Source organism: Solanum verrucosum, unplaced genomic scaffold, assembly GCF_900185275.1.
Source record: "Solanum verrucosum unplaced genomic scaffold, falcon-dt-bn FXZP01000196.1, whole genome shotgun sequence".
NCBI lineage: Eukaryota > Viridiplantae > Streptophyta > Magnoliopsida > Solanales > Solanaceae > Solanum > Solanum verrucosum.
The window spans coordinates 3,052,630-3,066,432 of NW_026020420.1; the positions used below are offsets into that span (position 1 = coordinate 3,052,630).

A 13,803-nucleotide genomic window follows, 5' to 3' on the forward strand; every position below is an offset into this window, starting at 1 on the left:
AATTTTGGTGTGTTAATATGGGTGTTTTAATTAGGATTCTTTTTAGAGGAAATTGGTTGGGTATTGGGTTATGGGGCGAATAGTTGGGTTATGGGTTAAAAAAAGGGTCAAACGGGTAGTTCAATAGGATCAAGACAGTGTAAGAAATTAGGGGTCCGTTAGTGAGAGGGGTATATGTGTACCTATAATTGGACGGCATGGGCTTATGTGGACGCAAAGTATAACGGAGGGCATATACGTACCATTTATTAAAGTTCGGGGGTAAATCCGTCCCTTTTTCCTTTTAATAATGATTGATAGTATGATTATATTAGTCAAATTGCACCTTATATTAAATTTTTCTTAAAGGTTGTGCATGATCTTACCCTGACAAACAATAGTGGACAGAGGGAGTATTGTTAAACATGTCATGTGAAATATAACATTAAAGAGTTACGAAGTTAGATTTTTTTATTTTTTCTAAACACACAAAAAAAGAGTAAGACAAACAACTTGAAATAGAAAAATTACCAATATTTTCGAAGAGTAAAGATTTTTTTTGGATCATCAATTTGAAATCCATTTTTACTATTATTAAAGTTGATCAATTTTTTTTTTAAAAAAAGAATTTAATCAAGATTTCAAAAATACTTTTTTTTAAAATCAACTTTTAAAATATAATTTCTACTAGTTTTCAAAATCACTTATTTCCCGAAATGTTTACTTGAAAAACTCAAATTTCAATATATATTTCAAAAATTACTTCCAGCTATCTCCGTCCACTTTTAATTGTCATGATTTTCTTTTTTAGAGTCAAACTATAAGAACTTTGACTAATATTTTATGACGTATTTTTTCATCATATTGATGTGCAAAAAATTGCAATTTATAGTACTTTTTGTATAGTTTTTGAATATCTAATTTTTTTTTTAAATATCGAATTAATGTAATCTAATTTAACTTTGAAAATTAATCAAATTGACTTTCCAAAAACACAGCATGACAATTAAAAGTGGATGGATGGAATACTCAAAAACTTGACTCAACACACTATTATACAAGAAGTTAAAATAAAATGAAAGGCATAAACAATTTATATGTTATATTTAACCTTTTTTTATATTTCATAATCTTTTCAAGTAAATATTGCGCCTTTTATGCTAGTAACAAAAAACTTATGTAACGTCAATGAAAAAATAAAGTCAATAACTTCTACTTTTTATGCGAAAAATAAGCAACATGCGTAACGTAACGTTAATAAGAAAGTTAATATCTCGTGAAAAACTTTTAAACTTTGAAATATGAAAAAATGATGACATTATACTTGTTATGTTTGTTTTTTTAAAAGTCAAACTACATGAACTTTTATCTATACTTAATTTTGTATTTTTTCATTATTTTAACATGAGAAAAATTGCAACTCATAGTATTTTTCGTATAGTTTTCAAATATCTAAATTTTAAATTTAAAACATCAACTTAATCTATTTTAGTTTCAAAGATTAGTCAAATTGAATTTCACAAGTAAAATGTGATAAGTAAAAGTGAACGAAAGAAGTATATTTAAGACGTTAATAAGAATAAATTAGTCAATGAGGACGAAGACTATACGCTTAAAATACTTGCTATTTTTGGAATTAAACGTTATATATAAAATTGTTATTATATCAGTAATTTCCATGCGTATTGCCCTTCTTATCAAATTCTTTTGTTATTATCAAGAACTTGCTGGAAATATCATTATCATCATTTATTTTTATTGGTAAACATTGAACTAATTTATTTATAAATCTTATCACAATTATCATTAATTTTGCAAATTAAACGAGCTTAATAAGTTTCAATTTTAAATTTGAGAAGCTTCTACAAGTGTTTTTTTATTTGTTTATTAAATACTTAAACTAACCACACTAAATATGTCATTTCTCATCAAATTTTAGTTGAAAACGCATGAAATTTTATGGCTTATTCAGGCAAATATGTATAACTAAAATATATAACATAAAACTTAACTATTTAATAAACGAATGAGAACACACACTAAAAAAAATTCAAATTGAAAATATTTTTTTGAAACATTTCACTAAAAGATAGACGTATTCGATTATAATATAGCTTAATACAAGTGTTTAAATAAAATATTTTAAAAAAATTTAACGATAAACTCAACTTTATCGTGGAAACAAACAAATAATTAATCCATTTTTCATACCTGAACATTCGTTATTTCCTAGGTAGAGAATCTTTTATTTTCCCGTTGTCGCTTTCTTTTTTTCTTTCTTTTTTGGTTAATTATATTCACCTACAAAATTTATTAAATTAATAAGATAATGTCTTATGTATTTTAACACTATGCATTCTCACTTTAATTTGTTGATTATTAAAATTAAATAGGTAAGCTAGTAATGAATAAATTTTATCATAAGCATAGGAAAATTTGTTGATTCGTATATATATGAATATTAATTTTTGATTAGAAGGCGTTTGAACATGAATTAAATGATATTCGAAAAAAAATAGTATTTTATGTCTAAGTTAAAAAATGATATCTAGAATTGATGTGTTAATAACTGAACACAAATACTATTGAAATTTTGCCGATGTAAATTTAGGAAAACTTGAAAATTCCTAAACATCTATTTTCAAAAGTTCAAATTATGGTCCACGGGATGACATAAGGATAAGTTTAAACTAGTTTCAATACGTTAGAGACAATTTTAACCTTTTTTTTTATGTTTTTATTGTATTCTGACACATTAATCTTTTCAGTCATACTGTAATAAAAAAAATGACGTCTTGTCTTATAAGACGAGTTAAAAGTAGTTGGAAATTTCTAATAATTTACACATTTTATTTCATAATCTTTTCAAGATAAATATTCACGTTTTTTTTTGTGATTGACAAGAACATATATTGCGTCAATTAAAAAAAACTATATCTCGTACTTTTTAGAACAAGAAACAGATTTATCGTCACTAAAATGTTCTTATATATTGTGAAAACTCTTAACCTCCGAAAACGACAATAATATTGTTTTCATACGAGTTTTTTGAAGGCTCACACAATTAGTATAAGTAAAACTAATTTTTACTTGAATATTTTCATTGGTATGTATAAGGTCGAAGACAAATTCTTTTTCCCCCAAATTTATGTGAAGCTTGGTATATTGGAACATTATAACCTATCACATTTCCATCAATCTAACTTTTGAATTACTAGTTAATTTTGTTTTTTCTTATTTCTTATATAATATATACACTCTAATTTTTTTAAATTTGTCAAATTAGTGGATTCTAAAATAATAATCTGTAAATATTTAATGAACGATTAAAATAAATATAGAGTTTAAACTAAAATTATTGAGTTCAATTGAATTTATAATCAACATTTTCTCTTTGTCCTTAAAATTAATTTATAAGACTTATCATGAATTCAATTTTGCATAGGAGGGAATTTTATATATCAATAAGAATTATGACGAAATAAATCTAATTCTCCCATCCTTTAGTAAAGTTTTAGATTCCTGCCTTAAATACTAAAAAAATTATGTTAAATAACACTTTCTTCTTATATGTGTCTTATGTAACACAAACTTAGATTAATTAAAATCTTTATATATATATTCAAACATCATATGAAAAAATAAATGCTTGGAAAAAGCCAACAGTGGACCATTGGGAGGACTAAGGAGTATAGGCAACCGATTGTCTAGGTAATTTTGATAGCCATTAATAGTAATATTTTATTGGTACAACTTTTATTTTATTTTTCCAAATTTCAGTTGAAAAAGACAACACAATCATTGTTGTTGTTATTGTTGTTCTAACTGTCGCATTAACTTTTTGGTACTATCGTAATCGAAAAGTGATATCTTGTCTTATAGTTTGTTTGATCAATCTTTTAAAGTCAATTATTTTTAAAAATAATTTAATTAAAAAAAATGTAAAATAAAATAAAAATTTGTATTGACTAATTAATTTGAAATTTGATTTTAATAATATTAGAACATTATGTGCTTAAATCTTTTTTAGAGGCTTCTAATTTTGCTAGCGTGATAATTGTCCAAATCATTTGACGCTTCTTTTTATTGAGCAATCCTCAATTTTCACTTCATATCGAGAAACTTCAAAAATTACTTTTACTATTATAAAAATATTTTTTCTTAAAACTTAGCTAAACAATTTAATGATTAAAAGAAATATACATTTTAAAGAGAAACTATCACTCTTAGCTTGTTGAAACTTGATCATACATGCTATTATCATACTACAAGTTAAAGTGGGACAAGATTCTGGACAATTTATATGTTATCTCACTTTTTTAATTTCATAATCTTTTTAAGATGAAATTCCTTCTGCTTTTTATGCAAATGACAAAAAGTGCATGTAACGTAAATTAAAAAAATATACTTTTTATGCGAAGAACAAATAGCACACGTAACATTGATAAGAATGTTATTATTTCATAAATAATGATACTAGACAATAATATTTTCATTTCTCACCTTGCAAAACACTTTAATTTGAAAATATATTTTCCACACAACTTCTTTGAGAAAAACTTAATATGAAAAATCGAATTCACACAAATAATATATGTAACTTTAAAAAAAAAAAAAACAGTTCGACTTTTCTAAGTACTCTAAAACTTGCTAATTTTGGAGTTGAGCATAGTATATAAAATTGTTATCATAATTAGCAATTTCCTTTCGTATTGCCCTTCTTATTAAGTTTCTTTTGTTCTTATCAAGAACAAGAACTATTGGAAAGAACAATTATCTTCATTTATTATTTTTGGTTAACTAATTTATAAAACTTATTACAAATATTATGAATTGCGCATATTAACAATAATAATAACATATTTATTAAAATCTCATAAAATGGAGTCAGGGAAGGGATAGAGTGTACGCAGGTGTTACTACTACCTCGGAAAGGTAGATAGATTATTTTCAAGAGGTCCTCACCATTTTCTAAAAGCTAAGCATATATATATAAATTAGTATAAATATTGTGGTAAAATACAGGTATCAATTATTACTTTTTAAAGGGATGTGTAAAATTGAAAAGAACAAGTAGAAATGGTCGGAGGGAGTAGTTGGCCCATTTTTATACCAATGCCTCATTAATTTCGGAGTAAAAAATCTTAAATATAAATGCCTTCTTGATTTGGGAAGGACTTTTGGATCACCACTAAAGAAAGATTTGTTGATACGTATCATTGATAAAGAGAAAAACTTATGATCTTATGACTACATTGTGGATGCCTTCTAAAATTTATGGTCCTCCTCTCTAATTTTGGATGAGACAAAAGAGTTATGTAGTACCCCTATTTATAATTGTAGAGTATAGATAATTCAGTAATATATGAGATGTTTTGCTTAATTTTAAATAATACGTGTAAGTCATCAAATCTATAACAAATTATCTGATTATTAAATCATATTTGATTAGTTAAAATATGTCATTTTAGACATTTAATGACTTTAATTAATCTTATATTGACTAAATTTCTTGCATCATTTACGCACATGACATAATCTTAACAATCTTTATTTTGACTTGGCGTGCCATGTTAGTTAACACATTGTGGACCTTGAGCTAATAATATAGTGGGCCCATTAAATGAAATAGCCCAATAAAATTGGACTTACTTTAAATTCATGTCTTGAACTTTTACTAATTTCAATTTAGGCTTGATATTTTCGGAATTAAAATGTGATTTTATTTTCATGAAAGTCATATGCTTACAATATTTTTAACTTTGTTTTAAAAAATAATATGTATGGATAAACGAGTAAAAATAACTTTTTAACTATTTTTTATTACTCATTTCACTAATCTCTATGTTTTTTTTTAAAAAATATATTTTTTTTTTCATGTCCAGGTCTTCAGTGCTGTTGCGTCACTATCGGTACTACCGCTTTTCATGTTTGAATTTGTCCGTTTCCTTTTATTTGGTCATATATTAAAAATAAATATTCTATTTTAATTATTCATTTTAGCATTAAAAGAGTAAATATTTTTTTTCCAATCTATCCTTAGTAATGAATAATCATATAAAAGAGCAATAGTAGTAAAATTTAGAGTTACAAAACATTGTTACAAAAATTAGCTTAGTACCCCCTCTAATCTATTTCAAGTAAATTATTGGTATTTTTGTGTAAATCAAAATAAGTGGCCTATTCAAAGTTCATTTTTTTTTTATATTTATCCTTCATGAGGTTCTCAATTACTTTACATTTTCTTGGGACTAATTTGAAAATAATCAAAAAAAATATATTAGTGAAAAATAGCGTCTATTTTATGTCCTCAAATATATTTTTAAAAGAAGTATGTTATACCTCAATAATTCACTTAATATTGACTAAGAAAAATAAAATATTATTAGAAATTTTTATTAAAAAATACGTCAAAGTTAATAAAGATCAAGTAATATAACATGAGGAGAGTGTATATATATATAGGAGTAAAATTTTAAGTAAAAATTTGAAAGAATCGATAAATACGAGGAGAGTTGACAAGAAAGAACAGTAAATGTCTTGTCTAAGGCTCTATACATTGGAATTATTCTGCCACAACTTCCAAGCTACCTCTGAACAAACATTGCATCAACCACTTTTAATTTTGTTCCAACCCCCCCCCCCCCACCCCCGCCCCTCCTAAAACCCAAACCATCTTGTCCGTTCGACTCATATTACTCGGCTCATATTGATCTGATATAGTTTTTTTTTTAACTAAAGATATATTTTATTAATGATACTCTAATTCAGAATTTTAAATTTGATTAGTATTATTGTGTATAATTATTTAATAATATTAAGGACACCATGATTTAAAAAAAACAATATATTTTTAATATAAGGGTTGAGCAAAATAATCCTAAAATTTGTGATCCTAGTAAATATGAGGGCAATTTTATTACGCAGTGACATTTATATGGAACTATGAACTATTAAACAAAAGTGTATTTTCAAAGCAATAGGTTTTGTTAAGAGAACAAAAAATCAGAATCATCTTTATGTTTTTCCTTTCTTTTAATTCAGCATTGTTCAATTATTATCGGTTCGAGTAATATTAGGTTATAGCAAGACAATAGAGATTAGATAACTTCTATTTGAGGAAGATTCGAACTAATCCTCCTCTCTCAAATAGTCGAAATGTATGTCAGGTCTTTATCGAATTTCATTGATCATCACCTTTTAAAACAAAATTTTTATAACTGCTTTGATTACACGTTTTTTGAGTCAAAGGTCTAATGAGAAACAATGTCTCTACCTCAACAAAAGTAGGAGTAACAACCACGTAAATCTTTCCCTCCACAATTTCTTTCTAAAACAAGCCAAAATTCCTTCGTGACATGAGAAATACATTATTTCTCGAGTCTGATCTTATCCCGAAAACCTTTTTTCCATGCCTTGCGACTCTCGAGTGCTTGTGAATTTAAGATTAAAATAGAGTTGTTAGTTGAGACGTCAATTCTTTTACCTAAGTTATGATTCAGTGATGATGCTGACAAATGAGAAAAGAACAATACTCCACTAATTTGATTTTATTTACACAAAGTTTCATTTTTTTTAAAAAAAATTAACAAAAGAATATTCATATTGGGCCAAAATGCTTAGACTAAGATTTGGCAGGGGCCGCGCGAATCTTTCACAAATTATGACGTAGGCTTGACCACTTGGGCCGACCTTAGGCTAGAACCCTTTAAAGTGCAATAAAATTCACCAGCCTAAGCCACAAGTCTTATTGATCACCCATTGACCCCGTCCAGGTAAATACATTTCTCAAAAGCCCAGTAGTGTTCATATTTTCCGTTGTATTTACGATGTGGTACGGAATCGTTAATTATAGTTCTATTTTATTATTAATCTTCAGTCCAAAAGAAATATACAACGCATTTACAGATACTATTAACAAGTAATTAAGTTTTCATAGTTTGTATTTCAGATTAGAATTATTTAGATATTGTTCATTTCCCAGGTTTTCCACTCGAGAATGATTTTGGTGAATGTAATTCAGCTCGAACAAAGTGAGAGTGTCTTTTCGCTTCTTCGGCTATGTGAAACTTAGCTTACTTTAGCAACCATGTGATGATTCAAGTTCGTGGCAAGTATAGGGGATAAATTAGAGGTGTTTAATCAGCAGATTGCTGCTTATATACTGGACGAGTCAAAATGGATCACATCATTAGATTGAATGATGTGAGAAATTGTATCTTGCTATTTTGTTGCCTATTTTCGTACAATCTCACATCGAATAACTCTCTTATGAGCCAAGGGTTCATCGGGAATGGTCTCTCTACCTCACTAAAGTAGGGATAAGATCTTTGTATATCTTACCATCCTCAAACCCCACCGGTGGAATTGCCGTGGAAATGTTATTGTTCTAGTCAAGTAATTGTCCATTACCCAACCCCATTCCAACATAAACAAAGAGTTAGTTAGCTATACGTACCCATTTGAAAATGCTTATGTGATGAAGTTGTTTTAATGATGCATCTAGTTTTTTTTAGCACAGGTTTCTTTTCCTCTCAACTGCAAATCATGCCGTTAGGTGCAAAGGATGTTATCTATTCCAAGGTTTTTCTCTCACCATTACTTCAAAATGGCTAGAAAATTATCAATGTCAAACATTCATGATTTCAGCTTCCATGTCATGAAGCCACAAGCCTATATTCACACCAATACATAATATTACATCGGAATCACACAACATGAAAGAAGATGCAGTGATCATTTCGACTACATGATATAAAGATGGCTCTACATAAATGAAATGAAAGGAACTGCAAAAGGAGTTTATACTGCAGTCTAGCAATTACCACATAAAAATCCTGCTCTCTTCAGCAAATTTGTTTCAACAGAAACCTCCAAACCACTGAAAGTAAACACGATTAAATACTGAAATGAAACTCAACCCAACAGGTCACAGACCAGTACAGTTATACACAGCACTATTGTCTTTGAGGATATAAACCTGTAATGCCTAACAAATGGTAAAACTCCAAAACGGAAAGAACTTCATAGGTTCATGGACTTGGTTCCTTCACTTCTCGTCATCCCTAGCATGTTAAAAGTCCCATGGACTCGTCTGCAGCAGAGAAAACCTGTATACAAGACCATTGTAAGCTGCTATGTAAAGGTAGGCACGACCACTGCAAAGCAGGAACCTTTTAACCTGCAAAACCTTGGAATAGATAACATCAATCTTATAAGAATGACAAACTCTATGAATTATCCTAGAAAGAGAGAAGCCCTTAGACTGTAGACAACTAACAAATCTAAGGTGGGCAGAAATCTTGGAAGGGCTATGTTTTTAACTCCCAATCACTTTAATCAAATGTTCCATTTTCAGGAAAAATGAACCAGGGAAAGAAAAAAAATCATTTGACCAGAGACCCTAAAGTTAAAAAGATGTTATATCAATTAACAGGTGCTATATTACTGTTGGCTGGTTCCCTATATAAGAAATAAATAGTTGTCAATAGGAGACAGGAAAAAGGACATTGGAAATATTAACAAGAAAAATTGAGCACTGCAAGCTTCACTGTGCAAGCAACGGATGCATCAGAGTCGGGAAAAATGGCAGTGTTCCTAAGTAGGCCTCACTATGATCCCTGTTAAACAAAGTCCTGTACTTTAAAAATTTGGTAAAAAGAAGACAAAAGATGGGTAATGCTTTTTTCAAAATCATAGGACAGTGGACCTGTACTCCACCCTGCACAGTGGAAAATGGACAGTGAGCTATACTTCTGCAATGTGCCACTAAGATTGAAAGACATTCAGGTGAAACAATAAGTACGATGGAAGTACCACTAACCAGAGCAACAATACTATAGCAGCCATCACTTCCATTTTCTACCTACTGCTGCTTCGGGTAATCATCATCAAACTGTTCTCCATAGTGATCACCACCATCATTCCTGCCATTATCAGCATCAAAATTATCATATTTAGCAGAATCTGCCTCTTCTTTCTCCCTATTCCATTGATCAATCTTTGCCCTCCTCTCAGCACTGCCTTCCCTGTCTTCCCTACGTGTCCCACCACCATGATTCCTCCCAGAACCCGTCTCTTCCTTTTCTCTGTTCCATTGTTCAATCTTTGCTCTTCTCTCCTCACTTCCTTCCCTATTTGGACTTCTATTTCTCCTACCCCCAGGACTTCTGCTCTGTCCGCTCCTTCGTCCAGGACTTCTGCTTCTAGGCCTCCTACCTCTATCATGGTAGCGATCACCACCTCCTCCACCTCCTCTTCTACCAAAACCACGGCCTCCCTGTGGGCGCGGCTCTTCATAATTGCGATTACCACGCGGACTTCGGCTTCTACTATGGCTGCGCCTTCGCCTACTACTCTTCCCAAATAATTGCCTCCTCAACTCCCTTCAACAAAAAAAAAAACACAAATGCATCAGCCACCAAATACCAAGATTAGCAAGGTCAAAAGCACAGAGTTTTGGGGATGTCTGTGTGACAGGAGAGGAAAAGGAGGGATGGGGAGATGAAAACCTGCTTATCTTTTTCAGATGCATGAAGTTGCAATAGCCGCCTCGGTTACATACATTTTCCTCATACTGCCTACACGTGGCTTCCCGAAAATCAGTCACTGGGGAGAAGTCAACAATGATTGGACGTCCTAAAATTTTCAAATTTCATGATTGTCAGCCATAGAGAATGAGTTTAAGGCACAAAAGAGAAACAAAAGTATATAACAAAAAAAGGATTTGATTTGTTCCTATCCATTATAAATAATAGCATCCGCTTTGAAATAAACTAAGCTCCCTGCAAAATAAAATATTCCATAGTCCAAAACCTAAATTTCCTTCAACCTCATTTGGGATATATATGATCTAAGAACTGAAATAATGTAGGCTTAAACACACTGACACGTGTAAAACAACTGACAAGTGCAACCATCAGCATAATACTGTACATAATCTCCAGAAATTGAAGGAGATGAGGGAGCAACAGCTTGAAAGATATCTGTCTAGTAGAGACACACTACAGGTCAATTGCGCTGTACTTGAGATAAATATAACCAAAAATCACTTATATTTGTATAAGATACACACTGAGTTCCTTGGGTTATTTCTATAGAACCAACAAAGTTGACCAGAAAACCCATACCAAAACTAACTGCTAACACAATCAAAACTAAAAATAAACATCATTCAACCAAAATGAGTGAACTAACCTGCATAAAATCTTCCTGTAAGATTCTGAAGAGCACTTGCAGCATGATCTTCCTCTCTGAACTGGACATAAACATTACCAACCTGCGGAAAGAGGCACAATATCACTCAGATCAGATGAGATCAAATCACTATGGCAAAGTTCATATCAGAGAAGTGGACATACCATGTGGTCAGCTAAATTGTCACAGATGTTAAGGTTTTCAATCTCTCCATACTTGCTAAGCTCTTCAAACAAATCTTCATAGAAGTCCTGCATGTTCAATGGTGATCACACATATTTCATACCCACGAAATCAGAGGAAACACAGGATAATAAATCCACCTACTTTTACTAGGACAGGATCCCTATTAGAAACTTACAACAACAACAACAACAACAACAATGAACGGAGTGTAATCCCACAAGTGGAGTCTAGTGAGGGTAAGATGTAAGCAGACCTTATCTTACCCATTAGGAACTTCAAAAACAAATTACCTATACATAAAACAAACCTCAGATTTCCTCAAAGATGACACCACAGCTAGAAAACAGAAGCTAAAAACGAGGACAACAGTCTTTTGAATAAAAATTGACACGAATTCCATTTAAACATGCAATTACATCACAGCACCAAAACCCCATCAGCACACAAATGTAAGAAAAGGGCTTAATGTTTTCAACAACACACTGTTTTGCTTTTTCATTGTTCTAAGTTCTTGCAGCAGATGGAAACAGAAAATGCTACGGTCTGTATACGAGCTCTCAAAACCAAGTTCAACAACAACAGTATTCCCGGTGAAATCCCACAAGTGGGGTTTGGGGAGGGTAGAGTGTACGCAAGACCTTACCCCTAACTCGTGGAGGTCTCAACACCAAGTTCACTTTTAACAAATCCGTAAAACCCATTCAATGACAATGCTAAACTTGTGCATACTACACAACATGCAACACAGTTATGAGTTAACTTTCTTTAGTTTCACAAAAAAATCGCTCCCAACCTCCCAGTGGACAATAGAACAGCACCTAGCAAAATTAGCCAACAATTAAAAACAAAATTTCTTCATGATAACTAGTTTGAATCTTCAACTTTTCTTTGTTTATTAGTGTTTGAAGTTCTATTCCTGTAACCAAAGACTCTGATAATCATGTAGTAACCCAACAGATAATAGCACTTCTTAAGACAGTCAATCCATAAAAACAAAAATAAACAAGTATCCACCCAATCCATATATACATACAGAAGCAGAAGGAACACTGTATCGTTCACGCACAAGTATATGTTTTATGTAATGATAGCAGTGTCTGAGCTAGCTTTGGGGCTTCCAACCTACTAATATCACACATACACAAGTACATGTTTTTTAATGATAGCAGTGCCTGAGCTAGCTTTTGTGCTTCCAACTTACTCATCCACAACCATAGGCAACAGATAATAGCAATTCGGCTTGCACAATCTAGCAATTCCATCATTCTAAAATTTTAAATTAAATAACAATTGAATGATTTCTAATCGTAACTAAATCTTCAATTTCTTCGTATCTGAGCTAGTTTTTGTGCTTCCACCTTACTAGTCACGCTCAGAAACCATAAATTAAAAATACTGGCTTCGCCATAGTTAGATCCATATAAACACATACATATACACACACACACACATATATATATACCTCGAAGTGGCGCTGGATCTGGCGAGGGTCAAGGGGCTGGCCTTGAGGGTCAACACCAGGAGTGATCATATCAGGACGCTGGTACATGTTAGAGAGAACTAAGGTCGGACTGATGCTAGGCTTTGTGTGAAGCCTGGAACAGCGGTCACCATGCCGACACGCACCGATCTTAAAGTAGAAAGGGCAATTCACCCTGTCTTTCTCTGTACCAAATATAGAAGCCAAATGCTCCGCCATGATTGTCTTGCTTTGTTCTTCTTCTTCTTCTCCAGCACCGCCCCGATTTCAATTTATTGTGAAAACTAGGGTTTCTGATTTCGGCTGAAGAGGGGTTTTCTAATGTGGATTTTTGGGATACAATGGTAAAATTGTAATTATCGCTAAAAATTTGACAAATAATTTTTTCCCTTTAGTTTTTTTTTCCTCCTTATATTCTCGAGGTTTGACCCAAAAAAAAAGAGGAGGGGCAAATAATAAGTACCTTTTGAAGCGTTACATAGTATATAAATATATTTATTTTCTTAGATAATTTAATTGTTTATAAAATAAAAAATGAAGTCAAACATACTCGTGATCTTTTATTGGGATGTAGTTAGGGTTTCTCTATGATTAAAACATTAAACTGAACCGCTATTTGAAGAAATCGATTTAAAAATTTGATATTTGGTTCAGTTTGATTTTAAATTTTGAAAATCAATATTATTTGGTTTGATTTCGATTTTGCTAAAAAAAATCCATAAACATAACCAAATCGAATCAATAAATTATATATAAAATTTATATAATTATTATATATTATTCATAAATAAATTATAAGTATTTTATTAAATTTTAATTAACTTAAGTCTTTAGATTTATCATTTTTTTCAAACCCAACACTTAAATTTTAGTCCAACTATTACAACCCTAAGTCAAAATTCATTACTTTAATCTTCACCTACCGTACCTCACATAAGATAGTGACACTTTCTCTTAATTAA

General features: G+C 30.9%; 1 protein-coding gene and 1 pseudogene across 5 annotated transcripts; both read right to left on the reverse strand.

The window, feature by feature from the left end:
• Positions 1-7,618: 7,618 nt before the first annotated feature.
• Positions 7,619-7,762, reverse strand: LOC125807161 (U1 spliceosomal RNA; annotated as a pseudogene).
• Positions 7,763-8,766: 1,004 nt separating this feature from the next.
• Positions 8,767-13,164, reverse strand: LOC125840970 (splicing factor U2af small subunit B-like). Of its 5 annotated transcripts, none has more exons than XM_049519957.1 (6): positions 12,824-13,164; positions 11,340-11,426; positions 11,176-11,257; positions 10,491-10,617; positions 9,803-10,364; positions 8,767-9,089 (listed from the first exon to the last, which is right to left on the reverse strand). In XM_049519957.1, the coding sequence occupies exons 1-5, from the start codon at positions 13,058-13,060 to the stop codon at positions 9,845-9,847; spliced, it is 1,053 nt and encodes a 350-aa protein (XP_049375914.1). In that variant the 5' UTR covers positions 13,061-13,164; the 3' UTR covers positions 8,767-9,089; positions 9,803-9,844. The 5 variants fall into 5 exon arrangements, with proteins under 5 accessions (XP_049375914.1, XP_049375917.1, XP_049375918.1 ...); XM_049519960.1 differs by having other exon boundaries at positions 8,767-9,160; XM_049519961.1 differs by having other exon boundaries at positions 8,767-9,169.
• Positions 13,165-13,803: the final 639 nt, after the last annotated feature.